At 41.8% G+C, this 26,996-nt stretch overlaps 1 protein-coding gene across 7 annotated transcripts in view; it reads right to left on the bottom strand.

Moving 5' to 3' along the window:
• The window catches only part of LOC122556864 (histone-lysine N-methyltransferase, H3 lysine-36 specific-like), a 300,867-nt gene that overhangs the window by 196,362 nt on the left and 77,509 nt on the right, over positions 1-26,996 (bottom strand). For 6 of the 7 annotated variants that reach the window (XR_015759842.1, XR_015759841.1, XR_015759843.1 and 3 more), the window contains exons 4-5: positions 26,679-26,848; positions 23,729-24,439 (exon numbers count right to left, since the gene is read on the bottom strand). Coding sequence is in view for 4 of the 7 variants with exons in the window: in XM_087995531.1 (XP_087851657.1) it covers positions 23,729-24,439; positions 26,679-26,848 (881 nt within the window). In the remaining 3 variants the exon portion in view is untranslated. Of the gene's footprint in view, positions 1-23,728; positions 24,440-25,563; positions 25,695-26,678; positions 26,849-26,996 lie in introns of those variants that run through there. The other variant, XM_087995532.1, reaches the window with a different exon arrangement.

Genomic DNA, 26,996 nt, shown 5'->3' with positions numbered 1-26,996 from the left:
GTTAAGGTGAGGGTGATAGGCCAGAGAGGGAGTGGGGGCGGAGAGGTCGGGAAGAAGGTCGCAGGTCAAGAAGGCGGTGCTGAGTCAGAGGGTTGGGTCTGAGATAAGGTGGGGGGAGGGGAATGAGGAAACTGGAGAAATCTGCATTCATCCCTTGTGGTTGGAAGGTTCCTAGGCAGAAGATGAGGTGCTCTTCCTCCAGGTGTCGTGTTGCCATGGTCTGGCAATGGAGGAGGCCAAGGACCTGCATGTCCTTGGCAGAGTGGGAGGGGGAGTTAGAGTGTTCAGCCACGGGGCAGTTGGGTTGGTTGCTGCGGATGTCCCAGAGGTGTTCTCTGAAATGTTCCGCAAGTAGGCGGCCTGTCTCCCCAATGTATGGGAGGCCACATCGGGTGCAGCGGATGCAGTAAATGATGTGTGTGGAGGTGCAGGTGAATTTGTGACGGATATGGAAGGATCCCTTGGGGCCTTGGAGGGAAGTGAGGGGGGGAGGTGTGGGCGCAAGTTTTGCATTTCTTGCGGTTGCAGGGGAAGGTGCCGGGAGTGGAGGTTGGGTTGGTGGGGGGTGTGGACCTGACGGGGGAGTCGCGGAGGGAGTGGTCTTTCCGGAACACTGATAGGGGAGGGGAGGGAAATAATCCTTGGTGGTGGGGTCTGTTTGGAGGTGGCGGAAATGACGAAGGATGATACGATGTATCTGGAGGTTGGTGGGGTGGTTGGTGAGGACCAGTGGGGTTCTGTCCTGGTGGCGATTGGAGGGGCGGGTTTCAAGGACGGAGGAGCGGGAAGTGGAGGAGATGTGGTGGAGAGCATCATCAACTACGCCTGAGGGGAAATTGCGGACTTTGAAGATTATAGGCCGATTAGCCTAACCTCGGTTGTAGGTAAAATTCTAGAATCTATCGTTAAGGATGAGATTTAAGTGCAGGATCAGATTAGAACAAGTCAGCATGGATTTAGTAAGGGGAGGTCATGCCTGACAAACCTGTTGGAAACCTTTGAAGAGGTAACAAGCAGGCTAGACCAAGGAAACCTGGTGGGTGTTATTTACTTAGACCTCCAAAACGCCTTTGATAAGGTGCCTCACACAGGAGGCTGCTGAGTAAGGTGAGGGCCCATGGTGTTCGAGGTGAGCTACTGGCATAGATTGAGGATTGGCTGTCTGACAGAAGGCAGAGAGTTGAGATAAAAGGTTCTTTTTCGGAATGGTAGCTAGTGACAAGTGGTGTCCCGCAGGGTTAAGTTTTGGGGCCGCAACTGATCAATTTATATATTAATGATCTGGATGAAGGGACTGGGGGCATTCTGTCGAAGTTCACTGATGATCTGAAGTTAGCCGGACAGGCAGATAGATCTGAGGAGATGGGAAGGCTGCAGAAAGATTTAAGGAGAAAGTGAGGTCTGCAGATGCTGGAGATCAGAGCTGGAAATGTGTTGCTGGAAAAGCGCAGCAGGTCAGGCAGCATCCAGGGAACAGGAGAATCGACGTTTCGGGCATAAGCCCTTCTTCAGCCCTGAAGAAGGGCTTATGCCCGAAACGTCGATTCTCCTGTTCCCTGGATGCTGCCTGACCTGCTGCGCTTGTCCAGCAATACATTTCCAGTGCAGAAAGATTTAGACAGTTTAGGAGAGTGGTCCAAGAAGTGGCTGATGAAATTCAATGTGAGCAAATGCGAAGTCTTGCACTTAGGAAAATGGAAGACAGGGACGGACTAGTTTCTAAACCGTGAGAAAATTCCTAAAGCCAAAATACAAAAGGATCTGGGGTGCTTGTCCAGGATTCTCTAAAGATTGACTTGCAGGTTGAGTCCGTGGTTAAGAAAGCAAATATAATGTTGTCATTTATAAAACAAAACAAAGAAAATTTACAGACCAGGAACAGGCCCTTAGGCCCTCTAAGCCTGAGCCGATCCAAATCCACTGTCTAAACCTGTCGCCCAATTCCTAAGCATCTGCTCCCCACTTACTCATGCATCTGTCCAGACGCATCATAAATGAATCTACAGTACATGCCTCTACTACTTCTGCTAGCAACGCGTTCCAGACACCTACCATTCTCTGTGTAAAGTACTTGCCGCGTGTATCCCCCTTAAATGTTTTACGTCTCACCTTGAAAGCGTTACCTCTCCTTATTGAATCCTTCACCTGGGAAAACGCTTAACTCTATCTACCCTGCGTATACCCTTCATGATTTTGTAGACCTCAATCAAGTCTCCCCTCAATCTCCTTTTTTCGAATGAAAACAATCCTAACCTACTCAACCTCTCTCCATAGCTCACACCTTCCATAGCAGGCAACATCCTTGTAAACCTCTGCACCCTCTCAAAAACGTCCACATTTTAACATGACCTGTCAGCTCTTATACTCAACACCCTGTCCGATGAAGGCAAGCATACCATATGCCTTCTTGACCACTATCCAGCTGTGCAGCAACCTTCAGGGTACAATGGACCTGAACTCCCAGATCTCTCTGCTCATCAACTTTTCCCAAGAGTCTTCAGTTTACTGTATAAATCGCTCTGGAAGTAGACTCAAAAAGGTTGGAATGTAAAAGCAGCGATGTGCTACTGAGACTTTATAAAGCTCTGGTTAGGCTCCATTTAGAATACGATGTCCAGGTTTGGACCCCACACCTCAGGAAGGACAAACTGGCACTGGAGCGTGTCCAGTGGAGATTCACACGGCTGATCCTTGGAATGGTAGGCATAACAGACGATGAACGGCTCAGGATCCTGGGACTGTATTCATTAGACTGTAGAAGGTTGAGGGGAGATCTAATAGAAACTTAGAAGTTAATGCATGGTTTAGAAAGGGTGGACGCTGGGAAAGTTGTTTCCGTTAGAGAGAGAGATTAGGACCTGTAGGCACAGCCTTACAATTAGAGGGAGTCAATTTAGAATGCAAATGAGAAGACATGTCTTCAGCCAGACAGTGGTGGACCTGTGGAATTCATTGCCACCGAGGGTAGTGGAGGCCGGGACGCTAAATGTCTTCAAGGCATAGATTGATGAATTCTTGATCTCGCAAGGAATTAAGGGCTACGGGGAAAGTGCGGGTAAGTGGAGTTGAAATGCCCATCAGCCATGATTAAATGGCAGAGTGGACTTGGGCCGAATGGCCTTACTTCCTACCCCTATGTCTTATGTTTATTTGCCATAATGACATCCCAAGCCTGGATATTGTCAGAACTTGTTGCATTTGGACAAAGACTACTTTGGCATCTGAGTCATCACAAATTGCCCCCAAGAGTAATTCATGACCAGCAATTATAATTAGAGTAGTTCTTCTGCCTTCATCCAAATGGGGTCAGATAGGATGCATTAACAGTGGTAATGTCACTGGATAGTAATCCAGAGGCTCAGACTGATGCTCTAGGGACGCAGGCTCAAATCCCACTTGATAACTAGTGGAATTTAAAATCAAGTAATAAATCATGAATTAAAAGCCTAGTTTAATGGTGACCAGGAAACCAAACTGATTGTTTGAAAGGCCCACTGGCTCATTAACATCCTTTAGCAATGTTATATTAACTGCCCTTAACTGGTCAAGACCACATGGCTGCAGATCCACTGCTTTGAGGCAGATTCCTAAATATGCTAGCAAGCCACACACAAAAAAAAAATGCAAACAATGAATAAATCTGCTTGGACTACACAGCATTGCCCAGCCATCACTTTAGTATACAACTGCTGGTGAGACACAGTTAGGAGCACCATTCCCTGATTTTCTTCCTGACTGTGCAGGACTCTGGGTCCCCTGCAAGGAACAACGTCTGTAACTAGAAGTCAATACCACAATTGTGGTGCTGACATTGGTCAGTGTGTGAAGCCTCGGGACAACTGCGTGTGCATGCACCTTAGAGGGAACATTGTTTGGGAGGAAATGGCCACGAAAGCTCCAAGTATTTCATTTCAGATCTCATTTTGTAAATAAGCACTTGATGTGTTTAACACACCAATATCCATTCATTGAATTAGGCAGCAAATGACTTTGTGATTTACACCAATATGACAAAAAGAGAGTAGGAAGAGAAGGAAACTAAATTAAAATGGAGTTGGAGGGGGTAATAGAACAAAGAACAGTATAGGTCCACATGACACCAAATTAAACTAATCCCTTCTGCCTGCCGTTGGTCCACATCCCTCCATTTCTTGAATATTCATGAGTTTATCTAAAAATCCCTATCACATCTGCCCCCACCACTATCCCTGGCAGCATGTTCCAGACGATGTTGTGCCGAACATTTATCCTAGCTTTAGCACCTATCCAATTGCCACTTAATGGTCACCAATAATTCTGATTCTGCCACTCCCATAGGCAGCGCATTCCATGCCCCCACCCACTCTCTGGGTAAAGAACCTACCCCTGACATCCCCCCATTCCTTCCACCCTTCACCTTAAATTTATGTCCCCTTGTAACACTCTGTTATACCCGGGGAAAAAGTCTCTGACTGTCTACTCTATCTATTTCCCTGATCATCTTATAAACCTCTATCAAGTCACCCCTCACCCTTCGCCGTTCCAATGAGAAAAGGCCTAGAACTCTCAACCTATCCTCGTACGACCTATTGTCCATTCCAGGCAACAACCTGATAAATCTCCTCTGCACTCTCTCCAAAGCTTCCACATCTTTCCTAAAATGAGGTGACCAGAACTGCACACAGTACTCCAAATGTGGCCTTACCAAGGTCCTGTCCAGCTGCAACATCACCTCACGACTCTTGAATTCAATCCCTCTGCTAATGAACGCTAATACACAATAGGCCTTCTTACAAGCTCTATCCACCTGAGTGGAAAAAGTTAGGTCTGCAGATGCTGGAGATCAGAGCTGGAAATGTGTTGCTGGAAAAACGCAGCAGGTCAGGCAGCATCCAGGGAACAGGAGAATCGACGTTTCGGGCATAAGCCCTTCTTCAGGAATGAGGAAAGTTTGTCCAGCAGGCTAAGATAAAAGGTAGGGAGGAGGGACTTGGGGGAGGGGTGTCGGAAATGTGATAGGTGGAAAGAGGTCAAGGTGAGGGTGATAGGTCAGACTGGGGTGGGGGCGGAGAGGTCGGGAAGAAGATTGCAGGTTAGGAAGGCGGTGCTGAATTCGATGGATTTGACTGAGACAGGGTGGGGGGAGGGGAAATGAGGAAACTGGTGAAATCTGAGTTCATCCCTTGTGGTTGGAGGGTTCCTAGGCGGAAGATGAGGCGTTCTTCCTCCAACCGTCGTTTTGTTGTGGTCTGACGATGGAGGAGTCCAAAGACCTGCATATCCTTGGTGGAGTGGAAGGGGGAATTGAAATGTTGAGCTACAGGGTGGTTTGGAGCATTTCAGAGAACACCTCTGGGACACCCGGACCAACCAACCCAACCACCCTGTAGCTCAACATTTCAATTCCCCCTCCCACTCCACCAAGGATATGCAGGTCTTTGGACTCCTCCATCGTCAGACCACAACAAAACGACGGTTGGAGGAAGAACGCCTCATCTTCCGCCTAGGAACCCTCCAACCACAAGGGATGAACTCGGATTTCACCAGTTTCCTCATTTCCCCTCCCCCCACCCTGTCTCAGTCAAATCCATCGAATTCAGCACCGCCTTCCTAACCTGCAATCTTCTTCCCGACCTCTCCGCCCCCACCCCAGTCTGACCTATCACCCTCACCTTGACCTCTTTCCACCTATCACATTTCCGACGCCCCTCCCCCAAGTCCCTCCTCCCTACCTTTTATCTTAGCCTGCTGGACAAACTTTCCTCATTCCTGAAGAAGGGCTTATGCCCGAAACGTCAATTCTCCTGTTCCCTGGATGCTGCCTGACCTGCTGCGCTTTTCCAGCAACACATTTCCAGCTATCCACCTGAGTGGCAACTTTCAAAGAACTATGAACATAGACCCCAAGATCCCTCTGCTCCTCCACCTTACTAAGAACCCTACTGTTAACCCTGTATTCCGGATTCTTATTTGTCCTTCTAAAATGGACAACCTCACACATGACAGGGTTGAACTCCATCTGCCACTCCTCAGCTCAGCTCTGCATCATATCTAAGTCCCTTTGCAGCTGACAACAGCCCACCTCACTATCCACAACTCCACCAATCTTCGTATCGTCTGCAAATTTACTGAACCACCCTTCGACTCCCTCTTCCAAGTCATTAATAAACATTACAAACAGCAGAAGACCCAGAACTGATCCCTGCGGAACTCCTCTTGTAACTGGGCTCCAGGCTGAATATTTACCATCTACCACCACTCTCTGACTTCGACTGGTTAGCCAGTTCCTTATCAAACTGGCCAAATTTCCCACTATCCCATGCCTCCTGACTTTCCGCATAAGCCTACCATGGGGAACCTTATCAAATGCCTTACTAAAATCCATGTACACTACATCCACTGCTCTACCCTCATCCACATGCTTGGTCACCTCCTCAAAGAATTCAATACGACTTGTAAGGCAAGACCTACCCCTCACAAATCCGTGCTGGCTGTCCCTAAACAAGCAGTGTCTTTTCAGATACTCATAAATCCTATCCCTCAGTACCCTTTCCATTACTTTGCCTACCACCGAAGAAAGACTAACTGGCCTGTAATTCCCGGGGTTATCCCTATTCCCTTTTTTGAACAGGGGCACAACATTCGCCACTCTCCAGTCCCCTGGTACCACCCCCGTTGACAGTGAAGACGAAAAGATCATTGCCAACGGCTCTGCAATTTCCTCTCTTGATTCCCACAAAATTCCAGGATATATCCCGTCAGGCCTGGGGGACTTGGCTATCCTCAAGTTATTCAAAATGCCCAACACATCTTCCTTCCTAACAAGTATCTCTTCTAGCTTACCAGTCCGTTTCATACTCTCCTCTTCAACAATACAGTCCCTCTCATTTGTAAATACTGAAGAAAAGTACTCATTCAAGACTCTCCTATCTCTTCCGACTCAATACACAGTCTCCCACTACTGTTCTTAATCGGACCTACCCTCGTTCTCATCATTCTCATGTTTCGCACATACGCATAAAAGGCCTTGGGGTTATCCTTGATCCTACCCGCCAAAGATTTTTCATGCCCTCTCTTAACTCTCCTAATCCCTTTCTTCAGCTCCCTCCTGGCTATCCTGTATCCCTCCAACGCTCTGTCTGAACCTTGCTTCCTCAACCTATGTAAGCCTCCTTCTTCCTCACGTACAAGACATTCAACCTCCCTCGTCAACCAAGATTCCCTCATACGACCATCTCTTTCCTGCCTGACAGGTACATACGTATCAAGGACATGTCGTATCTGTTCCTTGAAAAAGTTCCACATTTCAACAACATCCTTCCCTGACAGCCTGTGCTCCCAACTTATGCTCCTCAGATCCTGTCTTGCAGCATCGTATTTACCCTTCCCCCAATTGTAAAACCTGCCCTGTTATCTCTCTCCATAACCAAGGTGAAAGTCACAGAATTGTGGTCACCATCACCAAAATGCTCACCCACTAACAAGCCCATCACTTGTCCCGGTTCGTTACGAAGTACCAAATCTAATATGGCCTCCCCTCTGGTCGGACAATCTACATACTGAGTTAGAAAAGCTTCCTGGACACGCTGCACAAACACCGCCCCGTCCAATCTACTTGATCTAAAGAGCTTCCAATCAATATTTGGGAAGTTGAAGTCGCCCATGACTACTACAACCTGTGGCTTCTGCACCTTTCCAAAATCTGTTTCTCCACATCTCTGCTGCTACTGGGGGGCCTATAGTAAACACCCAACAAGGTGACTGCTCCTTTCCTATTTCTGACTTCAGCCCATACTACCTCCAAAGGCAGATCCCCCTCGAACTGCCTTTCTGCAGCCGTTATACCATTTCTAATTAGCAACGCCACCCCCCCCTCCTTTTTTACCAACCTCCCTAAACTTACTGAAAACATCTGTAACCAGGAACCTCGAACAACCATTCCTGTCCCTCTTCTATCCACGTTTCCGGGATGGCCACAACATCGTAGTCCCAAGTACCGATCCACGCCTTAAGTTCACCCACCTTATTCTGTAAAAAACCTGCCTCTCATTTCCTTTGAACTTTTCCCCCTCACCTTAAATGCATGCGCCTAGGATTAGACTTCCAACTGAGAAAAAAAAGATTCGACCATTAGCCCTATCTATGCATCTCAATTTTGTAGAGTATCAAGTCTCTGTTCAACTTCCACCACTCCAGAGAAAATCACCAGTTTTCTAGCCTCTTTTTATAGCTCATACCCTCTAATCTAGGCAGCTTCCTGGTAAACCTCTTCTGCACCCTCTTCAAAGCCTCCACATCCTTCCTGAAATGTAGCAACCAGAATGCAATACTATGTGGCCTAACCAAAGTTTTATAAAGCTGCAACATACATCCTCACTCTTGTACTCAATTCCCTGACCAATAAAGGCAACATGCCATACCTCCTCTTTACCACCCAATCTATTTGCATGGCCACTTTCAGGGAGCTATGTACTTGAATCCCAAGATTCCTCTGTATATCAATGTTGTTCAGAGTCCTGCCATTAACTATATATTTTTCCTTAACATTTCATTTCCCAAAGTGCAGCACCTTACTTCCCAGATTAAAGGGAGTCTGCTATTTCTCTGCTCATATATCCCAATGTACCCTTTGACAACCTTCTACATGATCCAAACTCCACCAATCTTTGTATCGTCTGCAAATTTACTAACCCACCCATCTATATCTTCATTCAAGTCATTTATATAAATCATCAGCAGGGGTCCCTGTACAGATCCCTGTGGAACACCACTAGTCACGGACTTCCAAACAGAAAAACACTTTCACACTACCTTCTGCCTTCTATGGGCAAGCCAATTCTGAATCCAAGCAGAAACTCACCCATTGAATAACCCAGTGGTTTCATTCCCATTAATGTTCTGGCCATGAAAAATCTCAAGATAATACTGACAAAACCAATTAACAAAAACAAACTTTTTCAGCTTTGCGATGTTGGTACATTTGAGCAATCCAAGATTATGAACCCTAGTACTCCCATCACAAACATAAAATTTGAAGACAGACCTTCTACAAATACTAACTCTAGAACTATCCTAGTTGACCCTTAAAAGGCATCTGTAATTCTAACAATGGCAGATGCACACTAACTCTGGGAAGAATTCTGGGTGGTGTGGGCTTCAATATTCAAGGGTAGCACAGTTGCATCACTGAAGGACATGGCTGAATGACCAGCCTGAGACAGGTTAGGAAGGAATCAACAATAGGGAAAACATACTTGACTGTGTCCTCACCAAAACAACCTACCATATATGCATCTGCTAGTGACATTATTGATAGGAGTAACCACAGCACAGTGCTTGTGAACACAATGACTCTTCATCACACGAAGAATGCCACTCACTGTACCACCATTGTGAGAATCGGCACAGGTTTTGAACAGATCTAGCAACCAAGACTAAACATCAGCAGCTTCATTACATACAACCACAGCCTGCAACCTCTTAATCTATTATACCCTCCAACACTACTATCATCAAGCCATACGATCAACTGTTGTTCAATAGAGTCGAAGGACAAGAATGGAACTTCAACAAGCATACCTAAAAATGAAATGTAAATCTGATGACATTACAGTACACAAGACTAAATGCATGCCAAACTGAATAAGTTGCATACAATCGACAGAGCATAGCGATCCCACAACCAACAAATTATATCTGAAATCTGTAGCCCCTGTACATCCAGTCATAAATATGCTGACAAATAAACAACGATCAAGGGTAGCAGCTCCATGCACATACAAATTCTCAAATCAATGCAGAGCCCAACATATCTATGCAAAAGACAAAGCAGAAACAGTCATAAACCATCTTCAGCCAGAGTTGCCAAATATATAATCCATTTCGGCCTGTGTCTCTAGCATCACAGGTGCCTGCCTTTAGCCTTTCAATTCACTTCATGATATCAAGAAATGACTGAAGGCATTGGATACTGCAAAGACCCAGCAGCAATCTGTAGACTTGTGTTGGCATCTAGCTGGTGTTATAGAAAATTGTCCAAGATTGTCCTGTCCTCAGAGTCAAGACAATCCAACCTGGCCAATTATCAAGTGGCACTTGCTCTCTAATGATTTGCTCGCTGTTGGGTCACACCAGGGCAACGTAGCCCTAATTCAAAGCTAAATTCAAGGATGAAATCAATGTGACATCAAAACAGCTTATGACCAAGTTTGACAACAACAAGCCTTAACAAAACTGGAGCCAATGGGAATCAGGAGCAAAACACTCAATTGGTTGGAGTCATGGCCAGTGAAAAGGAAGATGGCTGACAGTGTTGAGGTCAATCACTTTAGTCCCAGGATATCAGTTTTCCTCAGGGAGTGTCTTAGGCTATCAACAGCCTCAATGAAAATCTTCCATAAGTTATGATGCTCACAGACAATTTCACAATGTTCAGCATTTGTGATTTCAGGTACTGGGACAGTCTGTGTCCATATGCAGCAAGACCTGGACAACATCCAGACTTCAGCTGATAAGTGGTACGTAATATTCGGGTCAAACAAGCCCTGGATAAAGACCTCTAACAAGACAATCCAACCATCATCCCTTGACATTCAGTGGCATTACTGCTGCTGAATGCCCCACCATTAATATCTTATAGGTTACCATTGGCCAGAAACGGAACTGCTCCAGTGAAGTACGTACTGTGGCTTCCCAGATCAGAGGTTGGGAATTCTGCAGACAGTAATTCACATTCTGACTCTCCAAAGGCTGCCCAATAATAACTCGGCAACGAACACTCTCCACTTGCCTAGTGGAGTGTAACTCCAACAATATTGAGAACTTGCAATGCAAAGCAATCCACTCATTGGTATCCTATCTACCACCTTTAACATTCACTACCACACCATTGCTGCAGTGGCAGCAATGTATATCATCTGACAGTACCTTCCAAATCCTAAACCCTAACTGCCTGGTAGCACAAGGGTGGCAGCTGCATAGAAGCACCACTACCTGAAAGCCCCGCTCCAAGCCACAGCATCATGACTTGGCACAATGTAAATCACTATCCCTTCATTATTACTGGGTCAAAATTGTGGAAATGCCTTTGTCACAGCATTATGCCTATACCTACAGTCTATGCATTGTTAAAAGAGAGCAACTCAACACCAGCCTGTTAAATACCCACTGTTTGGCGCAAGGTGCAGTGACCATTTTTAGAAAAGGTAATTGGTAACATGCTGAACAACAGCTTAGACTCCACAAAATTCCACTTGTAATTACAAATTTGTTTTGAATTCAACCAATGAATAAAACGTTGAAAGAATTCTCCAATATCTATCAAAATTATATCAATATCACAAAATTTTAGAGAATATTTTTGCTTATGTAATCACGTTTAGGTTTTCAGATCATGAGAACAAGGTTAAGTCTGGATGTATTCTGTCAGTAAAAAACAAGACAGGAAATGCTTGCAATTCAGTTACAGCTACCCTCACAATTCCATTCCTGGTATATTCTTTTTCCATTTTAAAATTTTACGATTAGCATTAGCTAAAAGTAGAAGTGAAACCTGGCTCTACTACTATTCTAACACTGTTAATACAGTAAAAAACTAATACTGACCTTTAGTAGTGATAATTTCAACTGGTGACTCATTGTGAATGCAAACATATGCACAGCGTAACTTTAAAAAGTGGTTTAAAAAAATCATAATTGTTGCACTGGTCATTTAAAACTTAATCTCAAAACATTGTTAAGTGATGTGCCAAAGTCAAATCTGAGTGGATAAATAATCACAAAAAAGTGAAACATTAGGGCTCATTTAGTTATTTATGTCAATATTATCATAGACAACTGTGTTTAAGAAAGGTAAATTGGTTAGAACGAGTTTACGTGGTTACTTAGAATGCCAGTTTTTAAGAAGTTATAAAAAGGCAAATGTTTATCTGCAGAGATCCTTCTATCACATTACGGATATTTGCGAGTAGGTCAATTGAACATTAACTGGCTTAGTAATAATGTCCTGATTTTAATGAAGGAGGAGATTATTAGTGAAGCAGATAAAGGGATTTAAGAAGTAGTGCTGGAGGAGGCGCAGCCCTTGCCTTCAAGATTCTTGCTGTGTGGACTGGAACAGCACCATGGTACAGGAAGCCATTCAAAAGAGGGAAGAAGAAATGTAGTTGTAATCATGGATAGTCAGTGGAACAAGGAAAGCCAATGGATGTTATCCACCTGGACTTCAAGAAGGCCTTTGACAAGGTGCCACACAGGAGGCTGAGTAAGTTAAGGGCCCATGGTGTTAGACACAAGGTGCTAGTAAGGATAGAAGCTTGGCTGTCTGGCAGAAAGCAAGGGATAAAAGGGTCCTTCTCAGGAATGGCAGCCAGTAACAAGTGGTGTTCTGCAAGGGTCAGTGTTGGGACTACAACTTTTCACTTTATACATTAACAATCTAGATGAAGGAACGGAGGCCATTCTGGCTATGTTTGCAGACAATACAAAGATAGAGGGTCAGTAGCATTGAGGCAGCTGTGAGGCCGCAGAAGAATTTGGACAGGTTAGGAGAGTGGGCAAAGAAGTGGCAGATGGAATACATGGGAAAGTGTGAGGTCATGTACTTTGGTAGGAAGAATAGAGGCATGGGCTATTTTTTAAAATCAGGAGAAAATTCAGAAGTCTGAAGTGCAAAGAGACTTGGGAGCTCTAGTCCAAGATGGTGGTAAGGACAAACCAGGGAACTATAGACCAGTGAGCCTGACCTTGGTGGTGGGCAAGTTGTTGGAGGGAATCCTGAGGGACAGGATGTACATGTATTTGGAAAGGCAAGGGATAGGTAAAATAGTCAACATGGCTTTATGCGTGGGAAATCATGTCTCACAAATTTGATTGAGTTTTTTTTGAAGTAACAAAAGAGAATTGATGAGGGTGGAGTAGTAGATGTGATCTATATGGACTTCAGTAAGGCATTCGACAAGGTTCCCCTTGGGAGACTGATTAGCAAAGTTAGATCTCATGGATAACAGGGAGAACTAGCCATTTGGATACAGAGCTGACTCAAAGGTAGAAGACAGAGGGTGGTGGTGGAGGGTTGTTTTGCAGACTGGAGCCTATGACCAGAGGAGTGCCACAAGGATCAGTGCTGGGTCCTCTACTTTTTGTCATTTGCATAAATGATTTGGATGCGAGCATAAGAGGTACCAGTTAGTAAGTTTGCAGATGACACCAAAATTGGAGTGTAGTGAACAGCAAAGAGGGTTACCTCAGATTACAACAAGATCTTGACCAGATGGGCCAATGGGCTGAGAAGTGGCAGATGGAGCTTAACTCAGATAAATGCGAGCTGCTGCATTTTGGGAAAGCAAATCTGAGGATGACTTATACACTTAATGGTAAGGTCCTAGGGAGATGTTGCTGAACAAAGAGATCTTGGACTGCAGGTTCATAGCTCCTTGAAAGTGAAGTCGCAGGTAGATATGATTGTGAAGGTGGCGTTTGGTATGCTCTCTCTTATTGGTCAGAGTACGGAGTACAGGATTTGGGAGATCATGTTACGGCTGTACAGGACATTGGTTAGGCCACTGTTGGAATATTACGTGCAATTCTGGTCTCCTTCCTATCAGAAAAATGTTGTGAAACTTGAAAGGGTTCAGAAAAGATTTACAAGGATGTTGCCAGGGTTGGAGGATTTGAGCTTCAGGAGAGGCTGAACAGGTTGGGGTTGTTTTCCCTGGAGCGTCGGAGGCTGAGGTGTGACCTTACAGAGGTTTACAAAATTATGCAGGGCATGAATAGGGTAAATAGGCAAAGTCTTTTCCCTGGGGTTGGGGAGTCCAGAACTAGAGGGCATAGGTTTAGGGTGAGAGGGGAAAGCTATAAAAGAGACCTAAGGGGCAACTTTTTCACGCAGAGGGTGGTACGGGTATGGAATGAGCTGCCAGAGGAAATGGAGGAGGCTGGTACAATTGAAACATTTAAGAGGAATTTGAATGGGTATATGAATAGGAAGGGTTTGGAGAGATATGAGCCGGGTGCGGGCAGGTGGGACTAGATTGGGTTGGGATATCTGGTCAGAATGGACAGGTTGGACCGAAGGGTCTATTTCCATGCTGTACATCTCTATGACTCTAAAGATAAGCTTGCAGGTGGAGTAATTAGGAAGGCAAATGCAATGATGACATTTATTTCGAGAGGACTTGAATATAAAAGCAGGGAGGTACTTGCGGCTCCAAAAGGCTCTGGTCAGACCATATTTGGAGTATTGTGCAGAGTTTTGGGCCCCATATCTCAGGAAGGATGCACTGGCCCTGGAGCATGTTCAGAGGGGGTTCACGAGAATGGTCCCAGGAATGAAAAGCTTAATATATGAGGAATGGTCGAGGATTCTGGGTTGATACTTGATGGAGTTGAGAAGAATCGGGGGGGGGGGGGGGGGGTGGGGGATAACTTAGAGTAAAGGGGAGACCTTTTAGAACAGAGATAAGGAGAAACTTCTTCAGCCAGAGAGTGATGAATCTATGCCACTCATTGCCACTGAAGGATGTGGAGGCGAGGTCATAGAGTATATTTAAGACAGAAATAGACAGGTTCTTGAATATGAAAGGGATCAAGGTTTATGGTGAGAAAGTGGGAGACTGGGGGATGAGAAACTTATCAGACATTATTAAATGGCAGAGCTAATCCGTTGGGCTGAAAGGCCTAATTTCTGTTCCTATGTCTTAAAGTCTAACAGACATTGTTCTGCAGACAAGATCAAGAGTCCCGGAGGCTTTGTTGCCTTCCCTTGGAGTGGGAGTGAAAAGATCCAGCTGTCATGGTCCACGAAGTAACTAATGATATAGGCAGAATGAGGAAGATTGCTGAGATGTACAAGAGCTGTGGTTAAATTAAGCAGAACCAAAAAAGGTAATAATCTCAAGTTACTATTTGAGAGAGACAACCTAACTGGCACAACATCAATAAAATTAAAGAGCTAAATGTGTGACTCAAAAGTTCAGCGTGAGAGAAATAATTTTGAACTCATACGGGACATTGTCACCAGTATTAGGGAAGGAGAGAACTGTTCAGAAGGGGGGCTCCGTGTGTATCATACTGGACCAGAGTCCTAACAAATAACGCAAATAGGGCCGTAGACAGGGATTTAAACTAATAGGAGAAAGGGTTTAGTTGCATAGCAAATGATAAAATCAAAAGTTAAGGGAGAAGCTAAGGAGCGCAGGTTAATGATGAAGCCGATTGTTCCCAGAGGATAGAAAGGGACTGAAAGCATGAGTCATATTGCACCAAGCTATATATAAGTAGGGAAATTTGATAATAGAACAAAATTAAGGACTTTGTATCTGAATATACGATGCATTTGGAATAAAATTAAGCTAACTGCGCAAATGGACACGATTTGGGGGCAACTGAAAAGTGGCTGCAGCGAGACCAAATTTGAAAGGGTAAGCAGAAGGAAAAGGAAGTGGTGCAGTTTTTTTTTTAAGTATAAGGAAGTGATCAGTGCTGTAGTGAGAAATGATATCAGCACTGGAAATCAAGATGGAATCAGTCTGGGTAGAAATAAAAAAAAGGGCAAGGGAAAATCACCCCGGTGGAAGTAATGTATAGGATCCCCAACAGTAGTCCCACAGTAGGACACAGTATAAACCAAGAAAAAGTGAGAATCACAGATGCTGGAGATCAGAGTCAAGAGTGCGGTGCTGGAAAAACAGAGGGGGTCAGGCAGCACCCGAGGAGCAGGAGAATTGACATTTCAAGCTTAAGTCCTTAGTCAGGCTTATGCCGAAAATGTCAATTCTCCTATTCCTCCGATGCTGCCTGACCTGCTGTGCTTTTCCAACACCACATTCTCGACACGTATAAACCAGGAAATACTGGGAGCTTGTGAGAGAAGGTACAATAATCTTCGTGCATTTTATTAACATGCATATAAACTGGACTATTCAAAGTTGCAAAGGTTGTTTTGAGGGAGAGTTCATTGAATGTATTAGGGATTGCTTCTTGAAGCAATGTGTTTTGCAATCAACCAACCAGGGAGAAGAATATTTTGCATTTGGTATTACCAAATGAAGTGGGATTAAAAAATCTCATGATACCAAGGGTAGTATAGGAAAGAGTGGTCATAGCAGGTTAGAATTTCAAATACAGTTGAGTGCAAGAAACTGGAGTCCTATGCGATCACACTGGAGTTAAACAAAGGTAATCACACAGTCTACTCTGGCTAAACAGATTTAGCCAGTTGATGAGTACTGGTGGATGTTTAAGGAGATTTTCAATTTAAATATATATGAGCAAGGAAGAAATAATTGTAAGGGGTAGGGGAGAAAACATCAATGGCTAAGGAAATTAAAGCTGTTACAAAGACAATTCGGAGGGTCGGTGCAGACTTGTTGGGCCAATTGGCCTGTTTCTATACTGTAGGTAATCTAATCTAAAGGTGGATGGCAACCTGGAAGACTGGGAAATTTTTAATGATTGAAGTTGTTACTAGAAAAGTAATAGAAAAAGCAATGGTGATTTATGAAAGAAACAAAATATAAACATACAGCAAAAGCTTCTACACATAGAAAAAGGGAAGAGAGAAGTTAAAATTAAATTCCATGAAAAAAGATACTGGAGAGTTAATCATGGGGAATAATGGCAGTTACTAAATCAATATTTTGCAGCACTTTTCACAGCAACGATGGTAATACCATTCCTAGTAACAGGTAATGCAGAGGCTATAGAAAGAGAGGAACTTTGAACAATCAGTAAGGAAAAAAGTACTGAGAAAACTATTGGGACTGAAGACAGACAAGACCCCACGGCCTATTACCTATCTAGGGACTTAAAAGGAAGTGACAGTAGATAGTGGATCCAAAATTTCCCGGATGCAGAAGTTACAATGGATTGGCAAAATGCTAATACTGTTATTCAAAAAGGGAGAGAGTCAGAAAGTAGGAAACTATAGACTAGTTAAGTTTAATGTGTGCCACTGGGAAATCATTACTATCCATTATTAAGGAAGTAATAACAGAACATTTGGAAAGTCAATACAATCCTTCAGAATTAATGTGGTTTTGTGAAGAGTAAGCCATGTTCGACTAATTTGCTGGAGTTATTAGAGGATTAACAAGCAAGATGAATAATGGACATCCTGTAGATGAAGTAAATCCAGTCTTCTATAAGTCATTTTGTAAAGGTGCCTCAAAAAGAATAATACACCAGATAAGATCACTCAGAGTTGGGATAATTTATTAGCTTAGATAGAGGAATGGCTAACCAACAGAAAGTGGAGAGTCAGGATAAATGGGTCTTTTTCTGGTTGGCAAGATGTGACTAGTGGGGCTTCACAGGGTTCGGTCCTTGGGCCCTAACTATTTAGGATCTACATTAAATTACTTGGAGGCAGGAATAGAACGTATTATAGCCAAATTTGCAGATAACACAAAAACAGATGGGAAATTAAGTTGCAATGAAGAAATAATAAACTTACATATGGATAGGTTAAGTTAGCAAGTTTTGAGAAGATTTGTAGCTCAGGTGGAGATTCTGGATGTAGTTTGCCCGCTGGGCTGGTGGCTAGTGGGGTGTTAAGGGGAGGTTTGTATTTAAGACATTTAGGTAGTACCGGTTTCCTTAGGCATTTGTGCAGGATGTACAGCTTTCGCAGGTGGCACTCTGTCGGATGGCATTGGTATCCCATTTTCGGGCCAGTTTTAGTGTATTGTGCCCATAGGTGTTAGCGAGATTTGAGAAGATTTGTAGCTCCGGTTGAGTTTCTGGATGTTGGTTTGCTCGCTGAGCAAGCGAGCAAACCTACACCCAGGATAGGTTAAGTGAATGTGCCATAATTTGGCACATGAAGTTTAACTTCAATAAACAAGTTATCCATTTTGATTGGAGAAACAGAAAGCCAACTTATTATTGAAATGGACAGAAACTTGAATGTTTTGGTGCAGAGGAATCTGTGTACCCTCTGACTTGTACAAGCACAGCCAGTAATAAGGAAGCCAATTGGAGTTTAGTCACTTATTGCTAAAGGAACAGAGTATAACAGTACTGAAGCAGTATTGTAACTGTATAAGGAATTAATTAGTCCACAGCCAGAATATTGCATAAAATTTTGGTCCCCTTACTCAGAGAAATGTAGTTGCAGTTCAGAGGACATTCACTAGATTGATTCCAGAGATGGGTTTGTCTTGAGAGATAGAGATTCTCTGGACTTTAGAAGAATGAGAGATTGAATTGAAATATGCTAAAGGGAATTGACACAGTAGACAGACAATGCCTCATGTGGAACATTCTAGAACAAGGGGTCAGATTTTCAGTTGAAGGGGTAGCAGATTTGAGAAAGAGCTGAGAAAATAAATTGCTTCTCAAAAAGTGCGTGAATCTGTGGAATTCACTATTCTAGAGTATGGTGGATACTGGGGCATTGAGCAAATTTGAGGAGATAGACAGAATTTTAAGGGTAATGGAGGGCAGACAGGAAGTAGAGTTACGCCAAGAGGAATTCAGCAATGATCATTCTAAATGGCAGAGCAAGGTCAAGGAACTAAATTGTCTAGTGCTACTCCTAGTTTCTACATTCACTACACTCCTATTCATAAAATGATGATATCGCTGGCTAGACCATTATTTATTACCCATCAGTAATTGCCCAGGAGGGCAATTAAAAGTCAATGGCATAGCTGTGGATCTGAAGTTGCCAGATCAGGTAAGAATGACAGTTTCCTTTCTTAAAGGACATTAGTGAATCAGATGGGCTTTTCTGAAAATTGATTAAATGGTCATTGTTAGACTCTTAATTCCAGATTTTTACTGACTTCAATTTCCACCATTCACTGTCGGGATTTGAACCCAGGTCCCCAGAACATCGGTTGAGTCTCTGGATTAACAGCAAAATACCACTAAGCCATCAACTCCTCAATTTTGTATATTGTTAAGTAAATTAAAGCATTAGAGTTGTGCTAGAGTAATAAATATGCAAAGTGCTGACACAGCTGTTCATCTGAAATAGCTTTGGACGCAAATGTCCGTACTTCCAAAAGACATTGCTAGGTATCAATCAGGAACCTAGGATAATTTTGTTCCTTAATCCTGGAAAACAAAGCATAACTGCATAACATTTCTCTAACTGAGTCTACTACGGAGGAAGAGTTATGTTCAAAACCTCAACTCTGCTGCTCCTCAGATGCTGCCTAACCGGCTGTGCTTTTCCAACACCACAGACTTTACATGTGACAGTAAACCTAATTCTATATGAGGTACTATTACAATATTAGTGCATTCTGTAGATCAACTATTAGGAAAGATAAAGAAGCAAACATTCAAGACAGTTGTTTACAGAAAATTAGATAATGCATGCATTATTTAGTATTTCCATTTAAACTAGAGATTTTTGGTCAGTTGTGTGAAGTTTTTAAGAGAAAGGTTAGAAAGTTATTTGGATAGTGACCTAAATATGTTATTCAAAGGCAGTCCGTTAATGTAGTAAAGTAGCCAGAGGCATGGGATTGGGGGTGATTTGGCGGTTTGGATCAGAAATTGGCTAGCTGAAAGAAGAAAGTGGATGGTGGTTGATGGGAAACGTTCATTCTGGAATTCAGTTACTAGTGGTGTACTGCAAAGATCTGTTCTGGGGTCACTCCTATTTGTCATCTCTACAAATGACCTGGATGAGGGCGTAGAAGAACAGGTTAGTAAATTTGCAGATGACACTAAAGGTTGGTGGAGTTGTGGATAGTGCTGAAGGATGTTGCAGGTTAGGAGGACATAGGTAAGCTGCAGAACTGGGCTGAGAGGTGGCAAAAAGAGTTTAATGCTAAAAGGTGTGAGGTGATTCACTCTGACGCGGCCGCAGTTGGAGTATCGCACAGAGTTCTGTTCGCCGCATTATAGGAGGGATATGGAAACTTTGGAAAGGGTTCAAAAGGTGATTTACTAGCATGTTGCCTGGTATGGAGGGAAGGTCTTCTAAGGAAAGGCTGAGGGACTTGGGGCTGTTTTCCTTCGAGAGAAGGCTGAGAGCTGACTTAATACAGATATTCAAGATAATCAGAGGATTAGATAGGGTGGATAGTGAGAGCCTTTTTACTCAGATCGTGATGGCTAGCACGAGGGGACATAGCTTTAGATTGAGGAGTGATAGATATAGGACAGATGTCAGAGGTAGTTTCTTTACTCAGAGAGTAATAGGGGCATGGAACACCCTGCCTACAACAGTAGTAGACTCACCATTTTAAGGGCATTTAAATGGCCACTGGATAAACGTATGTTCTATGTTCTAAGTGGTGCACCCATGTAGTGGCACTTGATAAAATGTTTATGCTAATGAGTTTATAACAGATATAGTAAAACACATTTAGGTATTTAGTTTAGTTTTAACTTGAGACAGTAGGTTTCAAGTTCTAATTCAGAATCCAGCATTTAGTTCAGATGAGGATAGTTTTTTTGGTAGGAGAACCAAATTTTACAGTTCACTCCCCTGAATGGAGTCATATCAGCAGAAGTGTTTGCTAGCCTGCGTAGTTTACAAACCAGGCAAGTTGGATAGAAGTGTTCAACTTGTTAAAACTGAAAATCTTAAGCCACCTTAGAGGTTCAGGTTTCAGAATAGGTTCAGAAAGGAATTGTAAAGAAAAACTGGAATATCTAAGTTTAAAAACTTGATAGGAGTGGTTTATTTCTGGAATAGAAATGCAGTAAAGGGTAACTTTGGGAAACAGGTTGAAATTTTGCTTTGATATTTATTAAATCTTTCTGTACGTATATACAGAAAATATAGCTTTTTATTCTCTTGCATAATAAATTTATAGTCTGTTAAAGAATTTTTCAGCATCATGCAAATGTTTCAGTGACTAACCATGTTAACTGCAAAATTTAAATATCAAGCCAGTTTATTCAATTTCACCATTGGCTGGGATCATGGCAAAAGTTGTAAACCTATATACTAGTAATAATAGGAGATATTATTCATTCTGACATACTCTGGGATAACAATACTGTAAGGGCAGGGCTGGTGAAGATTGCTAATGGTCAATCAGGAGAATTTATTGATCAGTGTGCTTCAAATTCAATATTCCTACATCTGATTCTAGGGAATCAAATGGGTCAAGTGCTATTAAAGGAAACTTATAATAGTGATTTGTCCCTAAAAAGGTTTATATTAGCTACAGAAAACGGTGAGGAGGAATCTGGTATTAATATGACAATTGGAGGAGGATCAAATTTTACAGACCAAGAACATATTTGACAAGAGGAAATGATTTAAGGTAACAGCAAAAGAAGCAATCATGAAAGCCATCTTTTAAAAATAAGCACTGTGATTAAATTGTGGATTGCACTGCCAGAAATTGTGAAGACTGATTCAAATACTATTTTTAGAAAGAAAGTAGTGAATAAACATCTGTAATGAAGTTTTGGGATATGTAGAAAGCACTGAAACATCCAGAATAGAAGAAATTAAGCAGGGGAGAAATTAAAACGGTGTTCATAAATAGTACTGGGAAAACTACTGGGACAAAAGGCTGACAGAACTCCCACACCTGATGGTCGATATCATAAAATTTTAGTCAGGGGTAAATGTAGGGAAATGGATCTGGGCGGGTTACTCTTCAGAGGTTTGGTGTGGACTTGTCGGGCTGAATGTCCTATTTCCACACTGTAGGGATTCTATGAAATAGCTGCAGAGAGAGATGATGTTCTTTTGTATTCTTTCAAAATTCCCTAGATTCTGCAAAAGCTCCAGTAGATTGGAAAATGACATGCAACATTACTATTCAACAAAACAAACAAGGGTGGCGGATAAAAAGGAGGAAACATTGCAACCAGTTGAACCAAGATTGGGAAAAATGCTAGAATCAAAGATGAAATGTCGGACGCTTAGAAAATAATACAATTAAAGCAGAGACAACTTTTTTTTTAAGTGAAAATAAAACCACGTTGGACCAATTTGGGTTCTTTGAGGATGTTTGAAGTAGTGTGGAGAAAGGAGAACGAGTAGATGTAATGCATTTGGATTTTCCAGAGGTAGTTGGTATGGTGTCAATATATCATAACAGAACTGGAAAACAGAAGTGAATGTACTACTGCCAAATTTGTGGATAACGAAAATAAATTGGAAGACAAGTAATGATAATGACAGTCTACAAAGAAACAGACAGACCTGAGTGGGCAAAAATCTGGGAGTTCGAATATAATGTGGGAAAAAGTGAGGTTGTGCACCTTTGCAGATAGAAGAGCTCATTATTTGAACATCAAAAGACTTTAGAAAAGATACAGCATCAAGGAATTTGGGAGTTCTTGTGCATAAATCTAAAAGCCAGCGTCCATGTTCAGCGAGTAATAGGGAAGGCAAATGGATGTTAGCTGTTATTTTAAAATGGGATGAAGTATAAAAATAGGGATATTTTGCTAAAACTGTACAAGTCATTAATTAGCCTTGATCTGAAATACTGTGAACAGCTTAGCCCAATTACCTAAGATATACTGGAATCAGAGGTATTCCAGTTATGGAGACATCTTAATGAAGGTTGAGCAGGTAGGGCATGTACTCATCGAGTTTAGAAGAATGACAGGTAATGTCATTAAAGCAAAACATTCCTAGGGACTTAGGAGTAGATGCTGAGCAGTTGTTTCCTCTGAAACAGTCTAAGACCAGACAGCATAGTCTAAGAGCAAAGATCACCCATTTAAGACAGAGATGAGGATTGTTTCCCCTCCCAATCTGTGGAATTCTTACTGCATAAGGCTAGAGGCTCAGTGTTTAAGTATATTCAAGGGAGAGATACATGGATTTTTAAATCAAGGGTTATGGAATCAAGAGTTATGAAAAAAAATACAGGTAAAGTGGACTTGAAGATTATCAGATTAACCACTGAAGAAGAAAAAGGAGACCAGATGAGCCAAGTGCCACTTCAGTTCATCCATCGTATGGGAGGGGAAAGGGATTTGCAGAATTGTTCTTGCAGAAAACTGGTATGGGTGTGAAATTTTCTTCTGTACCCTAACTATTCTATGGTTCAATAAAAGCAGTGGATTTCCCACCACAGAAATACAACAGGTCAGGTTTCACCAAACCTGGAATTTATCCAGACACCACAACATATAAAAAGGACATGTTGGCCTCAAAAGGAATGCAGCACATTCTCCAGAACATTAACAAGACTTCAAGGTTTGAAAGATTATAAAAAGCTTTCTTCTGTGAAACAGAGTAACTGGATGATTTGATGGATGTTTTCATGATTTAGAAAGAACCTCATTGATTAGATTAAGATAATGTTCTTGCACTTATGGGGAAGCTTAGAGGGAACATAACAGTTAAATCAGAGCCAGGATATTTGACAGAGGAGTCAGAAGACACTTCTTGTAGTGTTTTTTTTAAAATATGGAACTCTACCACAAAAGAGACAGACACTGCTCATTGGAAAACATTTGAAAAATTTTGAGATTGATAGATTTTTGCTATCCAAGCGAGTGAAGTTTTGGGGAGCCAAGACTGTTGGAAAGAGTTAGTATACAGTTCAGCTATAATTTCTTGAATGATAGAAGAAACTTGATTTTTCACAACTTATTCGTGTTACTAAAACGAGTGATTAAAGTTGGGATTTTCCTGCCATGTATGAATAATCTATGCACCGTCTTAATTAAAATAAATGCCCAGTAAGTTAGGGAATTGGTTTGCAATGTTCAAATAAATAAATGTTAAGACTGGATTAATCCCAAAGAAGAATCTAAATGTATCAGTTTAACTAGTACTGTACTAATGTTTAAATACTGCACAAACCTGTGTGTTCTGGTAGTTGGCTTCAAACTGATTTCCAGTCCCATTACAGACACCATAATGTTCAGAACTAGATTTGGTCTTGTATTCAATTGTAGTTGGGCCATTTTCTACATTAAATGGTTCCTTAGAAATGCCTTCATCTGACCAATTTAATACAGCTGTTGCAGCTGAAACAATCTCTGACGTACTTATGACATTATTATATACGGAAGAACTTTCAACGATACAAGATTTCGGGGTTGAACTCTCTATTCCGGTGATGATCTCATTTGATGCCTCTACAAAACCATTTATAAGAGTTGCAGAATTCATCTGCACATTATTTACAGTACTGTTTGTATTGTATGCACAGTGTGCAGATTCACTGACAGGAACTCTGGCCTTTAACAGTTTATTTCTCATTCGTTTTCTCGTTTTACAGTCAGAAGAACACCTAATTGAAGAGTTGGTATTCATCTTGCTATTCTGGTGTGCATATGTAGCATGGCAATCTTCTGAATTATTGCAGTGACTGTTGGAGTCAGCTGAAACATTTGGCTCCTTGGGTTCTGAAGTGAGCTGAAAGTCAAGCTTTTCTTTGCCAGGCATATGAAGCAAACCATCTTCACTAGTTAGGCAATATTTGGATATTCTGTCCTCAACAGACATGGAAAGTGCTTCTTCTGCCTGAACAACACCAGTTTCCCACTGTGTGTGCACTTTAACGGAAACCTAAAAACAAAAGAGAAGTCTCGAGTTAGCATAAAGCTTACAATGTAAAAGTAAACAAGTAAACTATAATTTATTGATGGCACCGATCAAATGAGAGTATAAACGTTAGCTTCAATCTACAGTCCTGTATAAGCAGTGCCACGATAAATCACTGGAATCTACAAGGACTGCTTTGTATAATGTGATGTAAATTGTGGGATATTCATTCAGAATTTGGATTTCAGATTTTTGAGATAATAACTGATGGGTTTTCAGAATGCTTGAAGCGAATAATTAATTTTAAGCATTTCTGAAGCCATGGTGATTTCGTTCAAAAAAACGTGGAGGTATGGCTTTAGAATTACTGCGTTTTGTGCACCATAATTAGACTCTCATTTATTCGATTGCTTTGCATGGTAAATAGTGGCTCTCAAAATTTGAGATGTGTTCTGGACCATGTTTTTATTTTAAAGCTTCAAGGGAACTGCCAAGAGTTCAGAGATTGTTTTAGTTTCACATTTGACTTTGAGTGGGACAGTACAGTGAAGTCCTTGGAATAGGACAGCTCAAAAAGCTTTCGTCAGACGGATGTACAGTGAATTAGATCTTGGAGTGAGAGTTGGTGTTAGTCACACACTACAGTATTGGTACAACTCCCACAAGGGATTATTTATAGCTGAATCTACTTAAGCGGGTATGTGATGACTCCAGGAAAAAGCTATGTGCAGTTCTAGTCTAAGGGTTGAAGTCACAAGTGGCTATCAAATTTGTATTATAAAAGATAGAATATTCCAAATTATCATAATTTCTTTTGTAATAAACTTCTATTTTACTGTTCAAGCAAAATCTGCAGCATTACAAACTTGCATTTCAGCAGATTACTCAACTAAAACCAAAACAAGTATGCTGTAACCAGCTAGCTTCCTGTCTGGGATATGATTTGTTTGGCAATAATAGGTGGGACCATAACAATAGCATAGTGAAATTTCACTGTCAACTATAAGATCATAGATGTCACACACAAAGAACTTTGAATGTGAAGTTACAAGTTATACTTGAATGTGGTAATTTAATTATTCAGCAAATCTAGGCGTACTATCAACAAACAAACAAGGCTCAAACTGTAAAGATATCCATTACTGCACCTGCTGAGAATCACTGATGTTCAGAATGAACCATGTCTGTAACAGCAACCAATTAAGTAACAGGTTTTTGTTTTGTTTCAACCATCAGCCATGCCTTAAAACAAAAAATCAATCATTTAATGAATTATTTGCCATCATCTCATCACATGCCTGCTGAGACAATTATTTCATTGAAATGGTGGGGCAACACTGACCTAGTTCTATTCTTATTTATTCCAATAGACAAGGAATAGCCACCAATACCTTTAGCCATTTCTGCAGTTATCACTGCTGCTCTCCATGGATCTATCTTTGGACCCAGAATCTTATTCTATATGTTTTCCCCTTGGCAACAATATTGCAAATTGTCATTTTCCACAATGTTAGCAACCTGAACATTTTTAGCCAACTCTGCAGCCATTCTAAGATCATTCTTTTCCATAACAAATCACCCATCTCCTCTTGTGTCACCAAAACCCTTATCCATTCCTTTGTTACATTAAGATTTGACAATTCCAACCCATTTGTAGTTGTGAAAAGCTCAGTTTCTGAGTCCTATGGTACACCAAATGTCATTTACTCACTTTTGTTAATCTCCCTGCTAAACAGACCTTAATTTAAAATTCAAGCTACTCTGAAATCCATCCAAGATGTGATATCATTCTCTGTCTGTATTCTCCAGACTCACAGCAGGGATCTGTATCCCTTCACTTGTAGAGTCTTGAGCAGCCCCAATTTTTATCACTCCAACCTCAACTGCCATACCATTAACTGTTTATAGCCAAAACTCTAAAATTGCCTCCAATAACCCAAAGACTCTCTACTTTTCTCTAAGACAGTGCTTACAGCCCAAACATTTAACCAAGATTTTGGTCAACTTCCTGAACTATTCCCTGTAAGGTGTAATGTCAAATTTTACTTTTTTAATGTTACAGAAAGGACCGACGGTTGACTTATTATTTAGCAGCTTTTGAAGCTTTTTACAGGAAGAGAAATACAGTACAACTGTTAAATTAGTTTCTTTTAAAAAAAAAATTAGTCAATTTCAGAGTGTATCCAAGTGTATTGGATCTTTATTACTGATTGCTGCCTTCAGTGCAATAGGGCAAAAAAGGATAAAATCTCTCACACAGCACCTTGTTTCTATGCACATCAGTTTCCCCATTTTTGGCATTTCTTTGAACCAGCAGCTCATACTGATGTCTTCCTTCAAATGGTTCAACCACTGCTGAAGCAACCCAGGCGTGTTCAACAACGATGCCAAAAAACCGAACGTAATATTGTCGGCAGGGCCGCCTGCTGGGTTCTAATAAAAACAAACATTAAAACAAACACGTCAGCAATCCAAAATGATTATCAAAGGTTTATTTAAATTTAGCTTCTGTGACTATGTACTTAATGTTACAAACGTTGAAGTAAACATTTAGTAAAGTGCCACCCTTTCCAATAAGTCA

The sequence above is a fragment of the Chiloscyllium plagiosum genome, unplaced genomic scaffold (assembly GCF_037043375.1).
Source record: "Chiloscyllium plagiosum isolate Xiang-an unplaced genomic scaffold, Cpla_swu_hap1 HiC_scaffold_16, whole genome shotgun sequence".
NCBI lineage: Eukaryota > Metazoa > Chordata > Chondrichthyes > Orectolobiformes > Hemiscylliidae > Chiloscyllium > Chiloscyllium plagiosum.
The sequence above is the reverse complement of the archived record's forward strand: the minus strand, read 5'-3'. Positions and strand labels throughout refer to the sequence as shown.